Source organism: Salvelinus alpinus, chromosome 1 (assembly GCF_045679555.1).
Source record: "Salvelinus alpinus chromosome 1, SLU_Salpinus.1, whole genome shotgun sequence".
In the NCBI taxonomy this organism is placed as follows: domain Eukaryota; kingdom Metazoa; phylum Chordata; class Actinopteri; order Salmoniformes; family Salmonidae; genus Salvelinus; species Salvelinus alpinus.
The window spans coordinates 28,082,810-28,103,180 of record NC_092086.1 but is presented as its reverse complement, the minus strand read 5'-3'; the positions used below and the strand labels follow the sequence as shown (position 1 = coordinate 28,103,180).

Sequence of the window (20,371 nt, the reverse complement as noted above, 5' to 3'; positions counted from 1 at the left end):
TTCACCTCTCATGTCTGGGAGTAGAGGATATGTTATGTAGTGAACCATTCACCTCTCATGTCTGGGAGTAGAGGATATGTTATGTAGTGAACCATTCACCTCTCATGTCTGGGAGTAGAGGATATGTTATGTAGTGAACCATTCACCTCTCATGTCTGGGAGTAGAGGATATGTTATGTAGTGAACCATTCACCTCTCATGTCTGGGAGTAGAGGATATGTTATGTAGTGAACCATTCACCTCTCATGTCTGAGAGTAGAGGATATGTTATGTAGTGAACCATTCACCTCTCATGTCTGGGAGTAGAGGATATGTTATGTAGTGAACCATTCACCTCTCATGTCTGGGAGTAGAGGATATGTTATGTAGTGAACCATTCACCTCTCATGTCTGGGAGTAGAGGATATGTTATGTAGTGAACCATTCACCTCTATCATGTCTGAGAGTAGAGGATATGTTATGTAGTGAACCATTCACCTCTCATGTCTGAGAGTAGAGGATATGTTATGTAGTGAACCATTCACCTCTCATGTCTGGGAGTAGAGGATATGTTATGTAGTGAACCATTCACCTCTCATGTCTGGGAGTAGAGGATATGTTATGTAGTGAACCATTCACCTCTCATGTCTGGGAGTAGAGGATATGTTATGTAGTGAACCATTCACCTCTCATGTCTGGGAGTAGAGGATATGTTATGTAGTGAACCATTCACCTCTCATGTCTGAGAGTAGAGGATATGTTTTTTTTTTTTAATTTTTTTTAAAATCTTTATTTTAACAGGGAAAACAGACTGAGACCTGGATCTATTTTACGGCTGTGCCCTGTGTAAACATGTTGACATGTACAGTTTTAGACATACAGACAAGAACATTTCAAAACATACACAATTCAACAGAAACAATCACAGACAACATCATATTGATCCTCCATACGCATTTTAAAATGGGCAAGAGACACCAGAGTGTCTAACTTAAGTTGGATCTGCAGTTTGTTCCATGAATAAGGTGCAAAGGAACTGAAGGCAGTCCTACCCAACTCTGTGGAGACCGCAGGAGTCTCTAATGTAATCCACATCTGTGATCTGGTTTTAAAATTAGTACATCTTGTGGAAATTAATGATGATATATATGGAGGTAGTTTTAAAAGAAGTGCTTTATAAATAAACAAGAGAGCATGTTGCTCTCGCCTCACAGATAGAGAGACCCAACCCACATGTTGATATAGGATACAGTGATGAGTTCTGTAACTATCACCCGTGATAAATCTGAGTGCACAATGGTAAATAGCATCCAATGGTTTTAATGTGTTTGCCGATGCGTGCATATAGATAATATCACCATAATCTAAAACGGACATAAAAGTAGCCTGCACAATTTTTTTCCTATTTACAGAGGACAGACAAGCCCTGTTTCTGTAAAGGAATCCTATCTTGAATTTGAGCTTTTTTCCCAATTCAGTAACATGTTTTTTAAAAGAAAGCCTATCATCTAACCATACCCCTAAGTATTTATATGCAGAGACCTTATTGATTTGAGTACCATATAGTGAACCATTCACCTCTATCATGTCTGAGAGTAGAGGATATGTTATATAGTGAACCATTCACCTCTATCATGTCTGAGAGTAGAGGATATGTTATGTAGTAAACCATTCACCTCTCATGTCTGGGAGTAGAGGATATGTTATGTAGTGAACCATTCACCTCTCATGTCTGGGAGTAGAGGATATGTTATGTAGTGAACCATTCACCTCTCATGTCTGGGAGTAGAGGATATGTTATGTAGTGAACCATTCACCTCTATCATGTCTGAGAGTAGAGGATATGTTATGTAGTGAACCATTCACCTCTCATGTCTGGGAGTAGAGGATATGTTATGTAGTGAACCATTCACCTCTCATGTCTGGGAGTAGAGGATATGTTATGTAGTGAACCATTCTGGGAGTAGGGAGTCTAGTGTTACACACATCACCTGATCCCAGGTTGCACATAGAAAGCATCAGTAGAAAGCATCAGTAGAGTTTGAAGTCATTGTTGTCACACACTCTGGTTTGTTATATTTACCTGCCTATAGTCTCACTAATAACAGGTCACACCAGTGTGAAGTAACTTTGAAAAGTTGATGGCGTGTGTCCATTTGAAGTGGTTGTTGTATCGTACTATTCCAGTTGTACTTGAAGTGACTGTCTTTGAATGACAAACCCTCAAATGAATGCTCAGAAAATAATTGTGTTTTGTTGTTTAACCTCATTTATCCCTAACCTATGACTCTTTCACACACTGACACCCACAATTGCAACTGAAATAAGTTCAGGTCTTGATTGTATGTTACAACGTAATTTCTTGGTTTAGTAGGCCCTCCTCGTTTTCCTATTGGTGGAGAGATTTTACTCTGTTTGTTCAGAACCTAGCAGTAAAGTAGGCCTACCTTGTGTTCCTATTGGTGGAGAGGTTCTAGAGCAGACACCACTGTGGTATTGACTGTATATTTCCTGTTATTTGAAGGTTCAGTTTAGTTGTGATGTGAAGCTCATGTTGTTTTAGCACGATGTCTGCACCCTCTCTGTGTTGTGCAATCTTCCTCTGTCTCCTTTGCAGCACCCTGGCTGAGAAAGGTGAGTGGTGTTTATTTTAATTTTCTATTGGGAGGTGGACATCCTTTTGAGTTCATGGAAAGGGGTGTTTTTTTAATTTAACATTTCATCTCATCAATTTTACATTTAAAATATATTATGTACAGTTGACTCCTGATTAGTGCACCTTGAATAAGTACAATACAGTTTTCCAGTCTCATTTCAATGACCTGATTTTCAATAGCTTGCTTCTGATAACTACATGCTCTGGCACGACAGTCCCAAGCCATTGCCTTTTTCAGGAGTCCACTGTAATCTAGAGTCCACTGTAATCTATAGAGTTGCAATATCATAGATGTACAAGATGCTGTTTTCAAGTCATTTACTTTTCAAGTGTAATATTCAAATTAGAGTAGTAGATGGTTCCTCTATTTCCAAAAATAGACCCAGACTTGTGTGAAAGTAGTTTTGGGTCGTGAAGATCTCCTTATCTGGTTGGTATTGGTTTATCATTAAAACTAAAGATTTGACACATATGTTATGTGCGTTTTTCTTCCATTCTCCCATCTGCTCATGAAAGGGAACAAGGGACTGCTGGTCCGAAAGCAGGAGGGAGACACTATGACCATCAACTGCAGCACCTCTCTGCCAGACCAAGAAAACCTGAGTGTGTACATGCGCCTGACGAAAGAGATTCAAGTCCTCTACTTTCACCAGGCAACAAAAAAATTAACCCTCCACGGGAGGTTCAAACTCAGATTGATGACTAACGGAAGTCTCAACAAAATGAACATCACCATCACAAACCTGACCATAGAAGACTCTGGGGGCTACTGGTGTGTGTACAGTGTTTATAAGAATACCAAGCTTGAGAAGACTGAGGGGGAAGGAGCTGTTTTGCTGGTGGTGAATGGTGAGTGTCTCAGCCAGTCCTGATTCGTTCCCTAACCCTCCATTTGGCACTTACTCCACCCTTCAATGTTCAAGTTTTTTGTGGTCATATGCTCAAGTACAGTGAAATGCTTAACTTGTAAGCCTTACCCTACAGTGCAGCATTCAATATCAAAATAGTATAACTAATAAGAAATGAAATAGAAAACAACATGAGAAATAAGATAGGGAGCTGGATAAATAGATATGAATGGAGATCAGTAATCAGAACAGCAGTGTAGTGGTAGTAATACATCTAATCCAAGGGGGAGCAGTAGTTATGAACCATTTAACAGTCTTATGGCCAGGGGACAGAAGCTGTTTAGGAGCCTGTTGGTCTGAGCCTTGATGGACCGGTACCGTCTGCCAGACGGCAATTTTTCTGGCCTTTCTCGGACACTGCCTGGCATGTACGTCCTGGATACAGATCTGTACGTTGGAAGCTGCTCCACTGGTTATACCTGTCCAGATCCTTCAGATCTGCAAATATTGAAGGGTAATGGGGTCAAGAGGAGGGTTAGGGAATGATTCAGGACCATTGTCTTAATGTGATCTCTGAGCAGCGCAGTCTCATAGGAACTAATCCTAACTTGAGCTACCAGGCTGTAACTTCTAAACAAGTTCAGACTGGTCCGTTTGTTGAGTAGTATTGGACTGAACTGAATTAAAACATGTGTGCTACCCTGGTGTGTTGCTGTGCTACAGATGAGGAGTGTGACCAGAAAGATGCGTCCTCAGGCCTAGGAATGTCCTGGTATCTGGTCCTGGTCTCAGCTGTCTCTGTGCTTCTCCTGAGTCTGCTCATCCTCTTCATCTGGGTCATCCCCAGGGTAAGTACTACAGTAAAGTGTGTGTGTGTGTGCCCACATGAAAAATACTGCAGTTTACTATAGAATACTACAGTAGTTACTATAGAATTCTGTAGTAAACTGTAGTATACTGTACAATACTATACACTGTAGTACCCCTCGATCATGTGTAGTACTTACTATATAATGTTGTAGTATACTGCAGTATTATCTGAAAAAACCTGAGTAAATTCTACAGTATTGTCCCCAAAAACACTACAGTCTGCAAAAACACTAGACTTTAACGATAGTAAATACTACAGTATTTAATATGCATAACCCCTGCCCATTCCCCTCCCCATTTCCACATTTGTGCTAGGTTAGTTCAGAGCTTCTGCTTTTTTCTATATCTTTTCAGACCCCAGTCCTACCTACCTACCTACAGGTTATGGAAAATGTTCTCTTTTAGTATTTCTCCAGTAGGTTTCCTCAAGGAAATAGCCTCCACTTCTATGTCAAAGATAATAAAACTAAAATACTATAGTAAATTCTACAGTAATGTCCGCAATAGCACAACAGTAAATACTACAGTATATTACAGTCCGCAAAAACATGACAGTAAATACTACAGTATACAATCCGCAAGCACACTGCAGTAAATACTATATACTACAATAAATACTACACTTAAATACATTATTATATAATACAGTTAATTTACATCATTATTTTTACTATGGTTAACTGTAAATGCTAAAGTATAATACAGTCAATACTACTTTAGTACGCAAAAACACTACTGTAAATACTACAGTATATTACAGTCCGCAAAAACACTACAGTAAATACTATAGTATAAAATACAATTTTCTTTTACTACAGTATTTATACTATAGTTAACTGTAAATACTACAGTAAATACTACTTTAGTCCACAAAAACACTACAGTGAATACCACAGTATTTATATCATAGTATTTTTTCGTGTGTGTGTGTCTGTAAGTGTTTAAGCTTGGGAATATGTGTGTGTCGGTGTTTAAGCTTGGGAATCTGTGTGTAGGTGTTTAAGCTTGTGAATCTGTGTGTAGGTGTTTGAGGGTGTGTGTCGGGTGGCAAGATTGCCACCTCAGCACTGTCTTCACTGACCTGTCTTTGGTGGGGAAATGCACCGTTTTTAACTTCAGCCTTTTGCTTTGATTCATATATGTAGACCTGATGGAATCTGTTGGGGAAGTTCTATTATCAGTACTGTAACAACATATTTGACAGGAAATAGCTCCTTATACTTAACATGTTCAGTGTTATTGTTTGATTTCATCTACATTGATCGTATTTCATGAGTTATGAACTGCTTCTGCGGTCTTGCGCAAATTCTGCCCCTGCATATTCCGTCTCATCTAACTCGCGCGCGCGTGTGTGTGTGTGTACAGTATACATGTACATTTTTGACATTTGCAATGTGTTGATAACAATGTCAGTTCAATTAATTTAAATTCCATACAAAAGATATTTACTGAAACACAAGACCACTTCTGATCCCTCCCCCTTCTAAAGACACGGGCGACAGGTAGCCTAGAGGTTAAGAGCGTTGGGCCAGTAACAGAAAAGGCGCTGGTTAGAATCCCCGAGCAGACTTGGTGAAAAATGTGTTGCTGTGCTCTTGAGCAAGGCACTTAACCCGAATTGCTCCTGTAAGTCGCTCTGGATAAGAGTGTCAGTTAAATGTTAAAAATATAGCGTACTAACCGTACCTTATCTGACCAATATCTCTTGTCTTCCCAGTTAAAGGCATGGCGTGCAACGATTAGACCAACACAGGGCAAGACTAGCGATGTCTATGAAGACATGCGCACCACCATCAGACGTGCACACCCCCCTCAGATGGGTTATTAGTGATGTTGCACGGCAGCCATCTTTACTTTGGGCACCAACCTAAGACAGGTTGTTACAGATGTTGCATGGCAGTCATCTTTACTTTGGGCACGACCTTCAGACAGCTTGTTACTGATGATGCACGGCAGCCATCTTTAATTTGGGTCCAAATGGAAGCTCATGTCAGCTGACTAGGAGACAATTATGTCAACATGATGTAATGTAATACATGATGTCAACGAAGGACTTTGAAAGATATATTCTCAGGTTGTGTTAAGTAGCAAGGGCTTGCATCAATGATGTGCACTTATGTCAGTCATTCAACCTCAAGGTAAGCTACCTATATACTGTAGCTACTTAAGTAAGTACACAGCTGACATCACACACTGTAAATGGTTGTTCATACAGAGGTTTTTTATGGTCCTTGACCCTGACGCAGCAGCTAGAATTTGAGTCTTGTAATTACAACCACAATTTAACTTGAAAATAGCACTGATTGCTGTGTATGGAATTTCAATGTCTTTAGCTGTACATTCTATTTTTCTTTATAGATTGACAATATATTTTTTAACAACTTTTAAATGTTGAATTGATTCTCTATTGTATATATGTTTTTACATATTTGATGGCATTGGGCCTATGCCTATTTTTCAGGCGCCAGGCAACTTTTACTGCTATTTTATTGTAATACTTTTGCATTCTTTAGTTCCTGTACTGATCATGTTGTTCCTGTAAAGATAGTCTATTTTTTTATAATAAATTAGTCATAATACTAACAGTTCCGTTTCTGTGGTCATTGTGGCATCTCATGTTTTTCACAACAGTTTTGTGATGTTTGCATTTTAAGAACTCACATCAGCAGGGCTCGTCTGTCTAAAGGAATATTAGTGTATTTTTACCACAAGTGTTATACTGCATTACGATTATACTAATGTGTGTTAATGCAGAATCATTTTCAAGTGGAGTGTCATTCTACAACAACTTAATAGCTGTGTTCAGGGTTTCCAATAGAGCAGTGGTCTTCAACCCCTGGTCTGTGGACCACCACTGTTCCCTGAGATGTTAGTGACTGGTCCCTCAGATGGTTGGCTGACACAAATTAAGTTTGACCTAGTTTGTGTTAATCAAAGCATTTTTGGATGGGGAGAGGAGCCATTGCTTGCTCAGTCTCTGCGACAAAAAGGTTAATCGTTACATCTAGAGATTCGTTACATCTAAAGCCTTGCAAGGCAGTCTTTCCATGAGTCAAAAGGCAAGGGCCTAAATGTCACACTGTTTGTCACTTGAGCATGCACAACACCAGACCACAGTGGAGGTGCATGTTGTTTTCATTGTACACATCACTTACGTGTGGTGGAAGTTTGGTTAAAGCTGTGACTTTCTTCTCTCGCTTTGAACCCGAGTGTTTTTATATAGTGCAGCAAGTGTACCGTGTATGTACAGAGGTGTGTATGTGTCTTTGTGTGATGGTAATGGTGTGTGTTTGTGTGCGCATGGAGATGGCTTAGAGACATAGAGACGAGACTTCCTGCCTTTGTGCACGTGTGTTGGTGCAGCGGGTGGTCGAAACTGCAAGCAGAGTGGAAGTCAAGACCCCGTTTACAGGAATACAACATGGGTTACGCTTACTTACCCACACGATCATGATGTTGACTAACTTGATTAAAGGTCAATAGTCATAACCTTCACCACAAACTGGCCAAGTAACTTTTTCACTCAGTCCCTGCTGATGTTTACAGTGATTTCAATCCATCATATTTCTCAGGACAATTTCACATTCTTCAATTTCTGAAAAAACAAACATACTTTATATTATGTGTTACACTCACAGCCAGTCATTTCCTGTTTAGCTGTAACATTGCTGATTCTGAAGTATGGGCCTGTACGTCAATTCAAAAGAAGTTCCAATCACTTTCTGACTGCACTCCTTTAATTTGAACGAAACTTTCCATACATGTTTGCCCATAGAGTAAGGGCTCAGAAAGTGACTTTTTGGACCTGAATGCCAAAACATTAAAAGTTGACCCATTTTGCATTCCCCACCCTACCATGAGACATCCATGTCTTCATCACTGAACGGTTGAGTTTGACATCATTTGAAAGCTTACGAACAGGCTTGTCAAACTGTAAAACATGGGTCAACTTTGAGCACATCTATCCTGGGTGTTTTGGCATTCAGGTTCAAACTGTCCCTTTCTGACCACTTCCACCATGGCCAAACATGTATGAAACGTTGTGTTCAAATCAAAAGGGGTGCAGACAGAAAGGGATTGAAATCATATGGAACGACCCAGAAGACATTCTCACGAGGAAAAAACAAGGGTGTGCGAGATACTGGGAAATAAGAATGTGTGTACTGTGTAAGTGCTCTGTCGAGAGATTTTGTAACAGCTCATCATGGAAACGTTGTTTCAACGAGGCTGCAGCACCCATAACATTACACCTACTTTCTTGTGATGTCTCGTAGAACCTCAACCCTGGACTGATGGAAGAAAAGTCCCCAAAATTCCTCAATGTAAAGTACTTTACATTATTATTACACTGTAGTTGTCCTCCAATGAGTCAAGATGACCTTCAATGATTCATTCCGATATCTGGTCTGGCTCTCAACATGGCCATTATGTAACGTTTTTCTCCTTGCCCTGTCAATTGGCTCTCTTAGGGTCCACATTGAACTGGCACATACAGAATTAATTGCTTGGCTGACAACACTAGTCAGTTGATGTGTCAGTCCGACACTGAAAGGGGGAAGGCTGAGCTGAACTACTGTATACTGAACAAAAATATAAACGCAACATGGAAAGTGTTGGTCCTGTTTTTCATGAGCTGAAATAAAAAAAGGAGTACTTCTGTCTGTAGTAAAACCCTTTTGTGGGGAAAAACTCCTTCTGATTGGCTGGGCCTGGCTCCCCAGTGGGTGGGCCTATGCCCTCCCATGCCCACTCATGGCTGCACCCCTGCCCAGTCATGTTAAATCCATAGATTAGGGCATTATTTATTTATTTTTATTTAAATTGACTTATTTACTTATATGAACTGTAACTCAGTAACATCGCTGAAATTAGTGCATGTTGTGTTCATATTTTGGATCAGTATACATGGGGTTGCATCTGACTGAGAGGATGTGGTTATAACAGCCTACATTATCTCTGGTGTGATAATACCAGTTTCATACTAGATGCAGTAACCTACATAGAAGTAATTTCCAAACATAGATAAGAAAGAATTGATAGGATCATCAGTTAAGTTTGCAACTGATCGTTTTGTTTTGTATTAAAAGTACTGATCATGGGTGAGCAGGCAGGTCACCCGTGGTACAAGTAAGTATTCAACGTCCATCTATGTCTGAGGTCTTCGGGAGCAGAGTATGTGAGCGGAGCAGAGCTGGGGTGAGGAGCTTAGCGTGCCCAATTTGACTGGAGCGTGGAGCGGCTTTCCCAAAGGCTGGAGCATCAGCCTTCTCGCTGCTCCAATTTCCCTCCAGTAGCTCAGGGCGTGCCCGGCCCAGCATGCATTTGTAGTCTACTTGTGTGCTGCTATAGCTCCTTGCTTTAGCGACTGTCATCTACTATGCTACATTTTTCACAAAGAAACTGATAAAACACACAGGTGAACAATAAAGGTGGCTTACAAAGATGAGGACCAATAGCAAGATAGGGAGTGCAGTTATGTAGTGTCCACAACTAAAGAATAATTGTGGAATCTGAAAAGACAGGTACCCCTAAAGCATGATGGTGTACTTAATATGTGCACATGCTAACAGAAAGGAACGAGGCGGGTAGCTAGCTAAGTGTGTCATTGTAGCAAAGCATTTACAAACAAAAAAATCGGATCTGTTAAATGTTCCGTCCATTTTTGTTCTATTATGTATAAATTTCAAAAGGCAAGGCACATCTAAACTATCTTTTTTGCAGGTGCATGGTAACAGTTGAATAAGATGAGAAAAAAGAAGAAACCCGCACACTGCTCTTGATGGTCTTTAATCAGCTTTATGTATCGGCCACACGGCCTTAAACTTAAGCACGTTTTCTCAAAACACTGTTTCGGGCCTAGAAACCCACACACAGGTGTTCCAAAGAGAGATACACTCTAATCTAACCTATTAAATAACCTTATCTCAAAACCTGAATATGAATATCTTTGCTGCAAATGTGCCATACGTCCATGCCTGTACATTTTCCCGAAATTACACAAACCTAAAACAAGGCAATTATCCAGGCAGACCAGTGGTTGCAAGAATAGGCTTAATGCTAGAGCTATTGTCGACCTTCGTAGACTCTTATTAAATCTCATGCGCAAGCATTGCCATCATATGTGAAAGATTCAAAACTTCATCAACAAGATCTCACCAATAACGGGATTAACATAAAACTGCATTTTGGTCACATTAAATGTTGAGAGTCTATATACCAGCATTCCCCTATACGGGGGCTGGCAGCCCGAGCTCACTATTTGAGAGACAGAGATACTAACGAATACCCATCAACAAACTTTATTCTAGAGCTGGCTGAATATGTTTAGACATATATTTCAGGTTTGATGATGAATACTACCTCCAAGCGAATGGAACATCGATTGGCTCCACTTTCGCTCCGAGCTATGCTAACCTTTATGTGGGTCTTTTTGAAGAACGTTTTGTTAACAATTAAAACAAAATCAGTTTTTTTATAAAATCCTGAAGTGGTATCGATATATTGGCAACGTTTTGCATATGGGGAGGAACGGGAGAAGATCTGTCAGACTTTGTTACGCGGAGTGGAGCAGGGGAACCCAAGAGCAGATTCAGACGAGGAGACTGGGATGAAGTAACCAAGGTATTTATTGAAACACAAGGGAAGATGGAGTGCAGGTCAGGGGAAGCTTGGAAGGGTTGCAGGAAACCCGTTGTGGAGGCTGAGGCTGGAGCAAGAGGGGTTGGGACTGGGTAAACAGGCCCGGAGTGTAATCCAAGGGAGTAGTTGAGTGGGGAATCCAGTACAGAGTAGCAGGATGACGAGACGTGGGACTGGAGACAGGGACCAGAGTCAGAGCGGGCAGAACTGTAGCGGAGAGGAAAACAGCGTCAGGCAAGGAAAACAGGCATAACAGGATCTAAACAGTAACAAACGGCTAGAACCGTAGACTGACTGAGCAGAGATTACTGAGTATTTGTTGAGGTCTTGCTTATGGAACAGGTTTCAGCTGGTGGGGATCTGCTCTGACTCCAGCACACCTGTCTCCGCCCACACAATCACACAAACACACAGAGAGAGAGAGAGAGAAAGAGAGAGAGAGGGAAAGAGCACTGGGGGAATGGTGGCAGGTCAAGGAGACACAGGATGAGCAGTAGAGGGCGTGGCAGGAGCAGATGTGACATTTATGGCATTACTCAATGTCCTTGACCCCAATCTCAAATTCACTGTTGAATGTGACATTAAACGTGTTCATTACCTCAACATGTGGATTGAGAAATCAAATGGAACCCTGTTTACAACTCTGTACAGAAAAGAAACTGACATAAATAATATATTACAGGGGGACATCTTCCACCCTGAGCCATTAAAAAGAGGACTTCCAAGAAGCCAGTTTTTCAGACTGCACAGTATATGCCACTCCACAGAGGATTATCTAGAAAAAGCAGCGGAGATGTGCAATACATTTCCAAGAAGAGGCTACTCTCCACAAGGTGTGGATGAAGCTCTTAAAACACAAGATGAACTGCTACAAAAAAGACCCACTAGAGTTAAAGAACACTCTGTAATGTTCACAACCACATATACTCTGAACTTGCGAAAATTGGAAGATGCTGTCAAGAAACACTATAATGTTTTATCATCGGACCCAGCTCTGCCAGCTGAATTTAAGAATCCACCACTTATTGTATGTAGGAGAGGTCGCAATTTACGCGATAAATTGGTCCATGCCAACTGCCAGCCACAAAAGAAAATGAGCCAGGCTCTTTTACGCCCTCTCCCGAACGGTAGCTATAAATGCAGAGGTTGCTCACAGTGCAACAATATGATGAAGTGTGAATATTTCTGCCACCCACACACAGGAAAACGGTTCCAAATAAATTACATTATTACGTGCTCAACCACCAATGTTATCTACATGATTAAATGTCCATGTGGGCTGTGTTATGTAGGTAAAACCTCTCGTTCTCTCAAACAGAATGTGTGAACATAAAAGTTCATTCAGGAGAAAGGACAGGGATTATCCAGTCGCAGTACATTTTAATGACCTAAAACATGACATTTCTAACTTTAGATTTTGTGGCATAGAGAAAGTGAAGATATCAGACAGGAGAGGTGATATAAATAATACTCCGAGCAAAAGATAATGTTTTGGGATTTTCACCCTCCAGACGTTATTTCCTAGAGGTTTTAATGATGAAATGCCCATGCATGTTATGTTGTAAATGTGAACATGAATTATGCACCCATTTCAGAGTACTCTGACGTTTTTCTTGTGCTGTACCCAATGATTTATGAAAACTTGCTTGGTAGGACATGTCCTCATTGTGGTTTTACAGACGTGTTTAATACGTTTTATGTACACACTTTATTCGAATATTTATGAAATGCACATTGTTATATTTGGTAGAATTTATTTGTTTTCCCTCGACTCCAACCCCATTCGATGCGTGGAACGGATCTGGGTGGGGCTATGTCTACACAAGGGCGCTATTAACGAAAAAGTAATCTCACAAAAGCTCTGATGAAGGCCGTGTGCCCGATATGTAAAGCTTATTAAAGAACAGTGATGCTATCAAGAGCAGTGTGCGGGTTTCTTCTTAATTCTAAATTTGTTCTATTATCCATACAATAGGCCATAATTGATTTTGGCCCAATAGTCCTGGCATGTTACCTCTTTCAAGGCGATTTCTGTTTTGATAGGGTTATTTTATCTAAAATCCTTTAGGCCTACCTACAGAAGAAAAGAAAAACTACATATCCCTTCCCAGTCTGACAAAAGTGTCCCGAAGGGTGTTTAGCATCCCCATTGGCTCTGCAAGCGCTGAGAGGGTATTCTCCGCTGCTGGCCTGCTCTCCAGGCACCATCGCATGAGCATGAAGCCACAGACTGGCAAAACTCATGTTTCTAAAAACGAATTCAAAGGCACTGTAGATGGAGCGTAATAAGGCATATTTCGTTTATTTTGTATTTGATTCTTAGTAAGTCATGTGTGCAATTTGTAGACTATAATGATTTAATACAAAGACATGTTGTTTAAATCCTGAGTGCTTATTAATGTCACTGCCAGCCTAATGTGTATCACACGCGAGTGCTTCACAATTTGTTTATTTATAGGCTATAGCCTTGAAATATTTGAAATAATATAGCCCAAATAATTCATTTTCGTTGCCTATCTGGATTTGGACCTATTTAGTGTTTACTGTATATGCTGTTGATATGACATGCAGCCTATAGTCACGTTTTACAGTTGTTTATTAAAATATGTTTCATTCAACTCATATGGTTTGGTTTCAATACTAAAAAAAAACTGGTAGGTCCAAGTAGTCACAAAAATAGATGGTGGTTGTGATTTTAATGAATGGAGCGAATTTGGAGCGGTAGTTTTTTATTCTTTGAGCGAGGAGTGTTTTTTAGAGGAGCACACTGCTCTTAGTAAAGGACATTGAGTGATGAGCGGGATTTCAGAACGCTCAACTCCGCTCACATACTCTAGTCGGGAGATGACGTGTAAACCAGCCACTAGGGGCAATTATGAGTAGTGTTGCCTTCAAGTAGGTTCTGTTTTTGCTAGGGTGTTGTGGATGCATCTGAATCTAATGCTAAAGGTTGCATGTTCGAATCCAGCGACAGAAGGTTGTTTTTGATATTTTGGTTTTGAGCCTATCCCAAACCTTAACCCTTACCTTAACCATTCAGAGTTAATGCCTAAACTTAACCATTCGGAGTTAATGCTTAACCTTAAGAATTCAGAGTAACCCTAACTTAAAATATTCGGAGTTCATGTCTAAACTTAACCCTAACTTAAAACATTCAGAGTTAATGCCTAAACTTAAGAATTCAGAGTTAATGCCTAAACTTAACCCTAACTTAAAACATTCAGAGTTCATGTCTAAACTTAACCCTAACTTAAAACATTCAGAGTTAATGCCTAAACTTAACCCTAACTTAAAACATTCGGAGTTCATGTCTAAACTTTTATTGTATTCTTTTAAATGTATTTTTAGTGGGTAGATCAGCTTTAATATTGCGGATAGGTTGTATATATAAAGTACCAGTCAAAAGTTTGGACACACCTACTCATTCAAGTGTTTTTCTTTATTTGTACTATTTTCTACATTGTAGAATAGTGAAGACATCAAAACTATGAAATAACACAGATGGAATCATGTAGTAACCAAAAAAGTGTTATACACATCGAAATATATTTTATATTTGAGATTCTTCAAAATAAACACCCTTTGCCTTGATGACAGCTTTCCACACACTTGGCATTCTCTCAACCAGCTTCACCTGGAATTCTTTTCCAACAGTCTTGAAGGAGTACCTACATATGCTGAGCACTTGTTGGCTGCTTTTCCTTCACTCTGCTGTCTAACTCATCCCAAACCATCTCAATTGGGTTGAGGTCAGGTGATTGTGGCAGCCAGGTCATCTGATGCATCACTCAATCACTTCCTTTCTTGGTCAAATAGCCCTTACACAGCCTGGAGGTGTGTTCGGTCATTGACCAATGAAAATAAATTATAGTCCCACTAAGCGCAAAACAGATGGGATGGCGTATCGCTTCAGAATGATGTGGTAGCCATGCTGGTTAAGTGTGCCTTGAATTCTAAATATATCCCTGACCTAAATCACACCTCCTCCTCCATGCTTCACCATGGGAGCCACACATGCAGAGAACATCCGTTCACCAACATCCGTTCATCCATTCACCTCTCACAAAGACACGGAGGTTGGAACCAAAAATCTCAAATTTGGACTCATCAGACCAAAGGACGGATTTCCACCGGTCTAATGTCCATTGCTCCTGTTTCTTGGCCCAAGCAAGTTTCTTGTTATTATTAGTGTCCTTTAGTAGTGGTTTCTTTGCAGCAATTGGACCATGAAGGCCTGATTGATGCAGTCTCCTCTGAACAGTTGATGTTGAGATGTGTCTGTTATTTGAACTCTGAAGCATTTATTTGGGCTGCAATTTCTGAGGCTGGTAACTCCAATGAACTTATCCTCTGCAGCAGAGGTAACTCTGGGTCTTCCTTTCCTGTGGCGGTCCTCATGAGTGCCAGTTTCATCATAGTGCTTTATGGTTTTTGCGACTGCACTTGAAGAAAATGTGAAAGTTCTTGACATTTTCTGGGTTGACTGACCTTCATGTCTTAAAGTAATGATGGACTGTCGTTTCTCTTTGCTTATTTGAGCTGTTCATGCCATCATATGGACTTGGTCTTTTACCAAATAGGGCTATCTTCTGTATACCACCCCTACCTTGTTACAACACAACTGATTGGCTCAAACGCATTAAGGAGGAAACAAATTCCACTAATTAACTTTTAACAAGGCACACCTGTTAATTGAAAGGCATTCCAGGTGACTACCTCATGAAGCTGTTTGAGAGAATGCCAAGAGTGTGCAAAGCTGTCATCAAGGCAATGAGTGGCTATTTTGAAGAATCTCAAATATAAAATATGTTTTGATTTGTTGAAGACTGTTTTGGTTACTACATGATTGCATATGTGTGTTATTTCATAGTTTTGATGTCTTCACTATTATTCTACAATGTAGAAAATAGTAAAAATAAAGAAAACCCCTTGAATGAGGAGGTGTGTCCAAACTTTTACTGTAGATTTTTTTTTAATCAATTAGTATATGTGAGTTTAACCATAATATTTGTTGTAATATTTCTTTAGTTTTTTCCTGATGGATTAAAGTGAAATTGCAACCAACTTTGTATGGCTTGTTTTAAAAATAGACATATTTTGGAATTTATTTCATTTTCAAATAACCGAAATTGAGAGGTTGTAATCTGAATAAAGGTAAAAAGACCATTCTTGAACATGAGGTGAGACATTCTTACTAATCTGCTAGGGAACCAGTTCGGATTTAAGTATAACTTTTGTATGACTGAAGCCTTTAGTGAGATGTCTAAACTTAACCTTAAACACTAAATATGGTGTTTTGAACAACTTCAAAATTTGACGTTTGAGAAACATGGCTGAACGTCTAATTCTGACATGAGACTGTGAGAGCTTGTAGGGGTGATACAGCTGCCCAGAGGGAAACACCTCAGGTCAGCAGGCACCTTGACACAACACTGGTGCACTGGTCGCAATGTTAGCTACCGCCGGCGACATCGTGATACAGCTGCCCAGTGGGAAGCACCTCAGCCAGGTCAGCAGGCACATACACCCACTCCTTTCGACACACCCAGTAACCTATACGAAGGTCGCCATATTGGACAGCAACTACACATACTTGCTTCTTATTTTTACATACTTGATTCTATTCACCTAGGTTTTAGAAGAAGTACACAGGATGTCAAATTTTTGTCCTTCAAGAAACGTCCACAAGAGGTCTCCTCAGATCAGAATAGCAGCACATTGTATGAGGTCGAGGATGATCATTTTCATCAAGTCTTATTTGCATGATTGAATGACACTGACAGTTGTACACTTTGATATGATTGACATAACAGAATCCCCACAGTGGAATGAGCTACTGGCTGCATCCTTCATTAATCACCTGTTAATTGGGTCTTTTCACACATCTGTATAAGAAGACATCTAGTATAAGCACTATGATTTTGACTTCAGCAAAACGTCTTTGCCGAAGTCTTTTCATACTAAAGTGATACTGTACCTGAAAAGGATATTACAACTGTAGCCTATTTACAATCAAACACTGATGTGAATTCTTATTTTAAAGTAAGTAATGATCCACCCTACTGCCGGAAGCAATTGTTTGTTGACAGACTGTGATGTCTAAATGTATATTTTCTCCATGGGTTAGCCCACAGTGTCATCACCGTGAACTTTGACATAACTTCCTCTGATTACTGTGTACAGTATATTGCTCCAAGTCCCGCCTTCAGATTGGGCGTGCGTTGGTAGCGCAGGTGTGATTGTATCCATTCTACTTATCTAGAGATAGCCTGGCCCCGAGGTTAACTCCCTGTTGTCCGCGTTCGATCCTGATATATTAAATAATTCACTAATTTACTTCAAGTCCACGAAGTAGCGGTTCCCCTGATTTTCCCCGCAGCCAAGTGTGTTCGGAAAGCTTAACGTTCCAGGATTGGGAGGAATAGGGAGAAAAGCGCGCACCGAGATACCTGTGAAACTACGGTTGTAAATGAGGATCTGATTGCCACGGACAACATCGAACACGTCTGAGACATCGCCTGGCTAAAATAACAACTCATATCGAGGCTTAAAGCAAGTCGTTTCTGTACGAAGGATCATCATGAAGAAATCAGGATATTCAGGTAGGTGTGCCATTTGATGGAATATTTATTATGGATACTCCTGTTGTTCTTAGTACTTTGCTGTAATGTTATTATAACACTTTACATTGTTATTTTACAGTTGTCCATCTAAATGTGCACAGTATCAGCTTCAATTCTGTAACTTTAGGTTACTTGTAAATATGTAACTGTAGGATACGTGTAAACGCGTGCGCGTAGGTTCTGTGTTGAGGGAAAGTGAACGTGCCCCAGAGAGATACATGTACATGGGCATGGGGTAATGATTTATTTTCCTGTACTCTAAAGGTCAGTTATGATTGCCACCATGATCCCTGAATGAGTCACTAAGCTCCAACCACTTCACAGTTATCCCACCATGCCACCTGAATCGTCTAACTGTTGAGTGATATACTGTTTCAACACATGTTGCTGTTCTGTTGATTTTGATCAGTTATTAGATATTATAAACTGGGTGATTCCAGCCCTGAAATTCGATCGATATGACAAAAATTTATTTTTACTGCTGTAATTACGTTGGTAACCCGTTTATAACAGCAATCAGGCACCTCGGGGGTTTGTGGTATATTATGGCCAATATACTACGGCTAAGGGCTGTTCTTACCACGACGCAACGTGGAGTGCCTGGATACAGCCCTTAGCCGTGGTATATTGGCCAAATACCACAAACCCCGAGGTGCCTTATTACTTAAAGGTAGTTGATCATCAAGTTACCCTTGTTGTGAATTTCCCCTTTCAAAGAGCCATACATGGAGCCAGGCGTGGCCATTTCTGTTAGTCTTTGACTAAACAATGTCTGACTATTGACAATAGTTAAGTCTGTCTGTATTCTTGCTGTCAAATAATTCACAAGATGTTGGAAAACTTTGTCGTGAATGGCAAAGTACTAACAAGAGCCATTAGTGAATTTACCTGGCCTCTAATCTGTTGGTATAATGAGAGGTGCTTTTCAAGGTCTGAACATCACACAATGGCCAAAGATGCTTAATGAAAACCTCAAGAAGAATCTGATGTTTACTTGCAGTATGGTCTCTATGTATCATTGTATGTAGATTAGAGATGAATAATACATTGATGTGGTAGAGTGTGTTTCCATTTGAGATAATGTTGTCTCTTGACAGTTTGGTTGCAAATACAGTTGATTGACAGGTTGATGGACCTCTCACCACTGCTTCCTCTCCACTGCCCTGCAGAAAGACAAGGGTTATGTCCTACAACACTATTTATTTGTTTCACCAATGGACGGATGTGTACATGTCATCTTCTCCATGTACTTACTATGACTGTGATATGTGGTCGTCCCAACTAGCTATCTTAAAATGAAGGCACTAACTGTAAGTCTCTCTGGACAAGCGTGTCTGCTAAATGACTCAAATGTCAAATGTAAATGTATTGTGGTATACAATATACAGCCCTCATCAGATTACTTCATATCTGGTCTATAGGTGATGAGGATTGGCTAACAGATCGTCTGCTCTGGTCCTAAATGTCTGCCGTCAGAATGTGTGCCAGTGAGGTGCCATACATGGGTGGTGGATGAGGAAAGTTACTCTCGAAGAGCCTTGGAGACGAGGTGTTATATCCACCCATCCATCCATGATACCTAGCATGGAGACAAGGTGTTATATCCATCCATCTATGATACTCAGCATGGAGACAAGGTGCTATATCCATCCATCTATGATACTCAGCATGGAGACAAGGTGCTATATCCATCCATCTATGATACTCAGCATGGAGACAAGGTGTTATATCCATCCATCTATGATACTCAGCATGGAGACAAGGTGTTATATCCATCCATCTATGATACTCAGCATGGAGACAAGGTGTTATATCCATCCATCTATGATACTCAGCATGGAGACAAGGTGTTATATACATCCATCTATGATACTCAGCATGGAGACAAGGTGCTATATACATCCATCTATGATACTCAGCATGGAGACAAGGTGCTATATACATCCATCTATGATACTCAGCATGGAGACAAGGTGCTATATACATCCATCTATGATACTCAGCATGGAGACAAGGTGCTATATACATCCATCTATGATACTCAGCATGGAGACAAGGTGCTATATACATCCATCTATGATACTCAGCATGGAGACAAGGTGCTATATCCATCCATCTATGATACTCAGCATGGAGACAAGGTGCTATATCCATCCATGATACTCAGCATGGAGACAAGGTGCTATATCCATCCATCTATGATACTCAGCATGGAGACAAGGTGCTATATCCATCTATGATACTCAGCATGGAGACAAGGTGCTATATCCATCCATCTATGATACTCAGCATGGAGACAAGGTGCTATATACATCCATCTATGATACTCAGCATGGAGACAAGGTGCTATATACATCCATCTATGATACTCAGCATGGAGACAAGGTGCTATATACATCCATCTATGATACTCAGCATGGAGACAAGGTGCTATATACATCCATCTATGATACTCAGCATGGAGACAAGGTGCTATATACATCCATCTATGATACTCAGCATGGAGACAAGGTGCTATATCCATCCATCTATGATACTCAGCATGGAGACAAGGTGCTATATCCATCCATCTATGATACTCAGCATGGAGACAAGGTGCTATATCCATCTATGATACTCAGCATGGAGACAAGGTGCTATATCCATCCATCATACTCAGCATGGAGACAAGGTGCTATATACATCCATCTATGATACTCAGCATGGAGACAAGGTGCTATATCCATCCATCCATGATACTCAGCATGGAGACAAGG

At 40.3% G+C, this 20,371-nt stretch overlaps 2 protein-coding genes across 2 annotated transcripts in view; both read left to right on the top strand.

Annotated features, from left to right (window-relative positions):
• Nucleotides 1-2,433: 2,433 nt before the first annotated feature.
• Nucleotides 2,434-6,938, top strand: LOC139582256 (uncharacterized). Its single transcript, XM_071412285.1, has 4 exons — nucleotides 2,434-2,613; nucleotides 3,152-3,484; nucleotides 4,207-4,331; nucleotides 6,071-6,938. The coding sequence occupies exons 1-4, from the start codon at nucleotides 2,547-2,549 to the stop codon at nucleotides 6,179-6,181; spliced, it is 636 nt and encodes a 211-aa protein (XP_071268386.1). The 5' UTR covers nucleotides 2,434-2,546; the 3' UTR covers nucleotides 6,182-6,938.
• A 10,313-nt stretch (nucleotides 6,939-17,251) lies between these two features.
• Nucleotides 17,252-20,371, top strand: part of LOC139572722 (septin-9-like) — a 168,312-nt gene continuing 165,192 nt past the window's right edge. Inside the window, exon 1 of the mRNA XM_071395445.1 lies at nucleotides 17,252-17,594. Within this exon, the coding sequence (XP_071251546.1) occupies nucleotides 17,573-17,594 (22 nt within the window). The 5' untranslated portion in view covers nucleotides 17,252-17,572. The remainder of the gene's footprint in view (nucleotides 17,595-20,371) is intronic.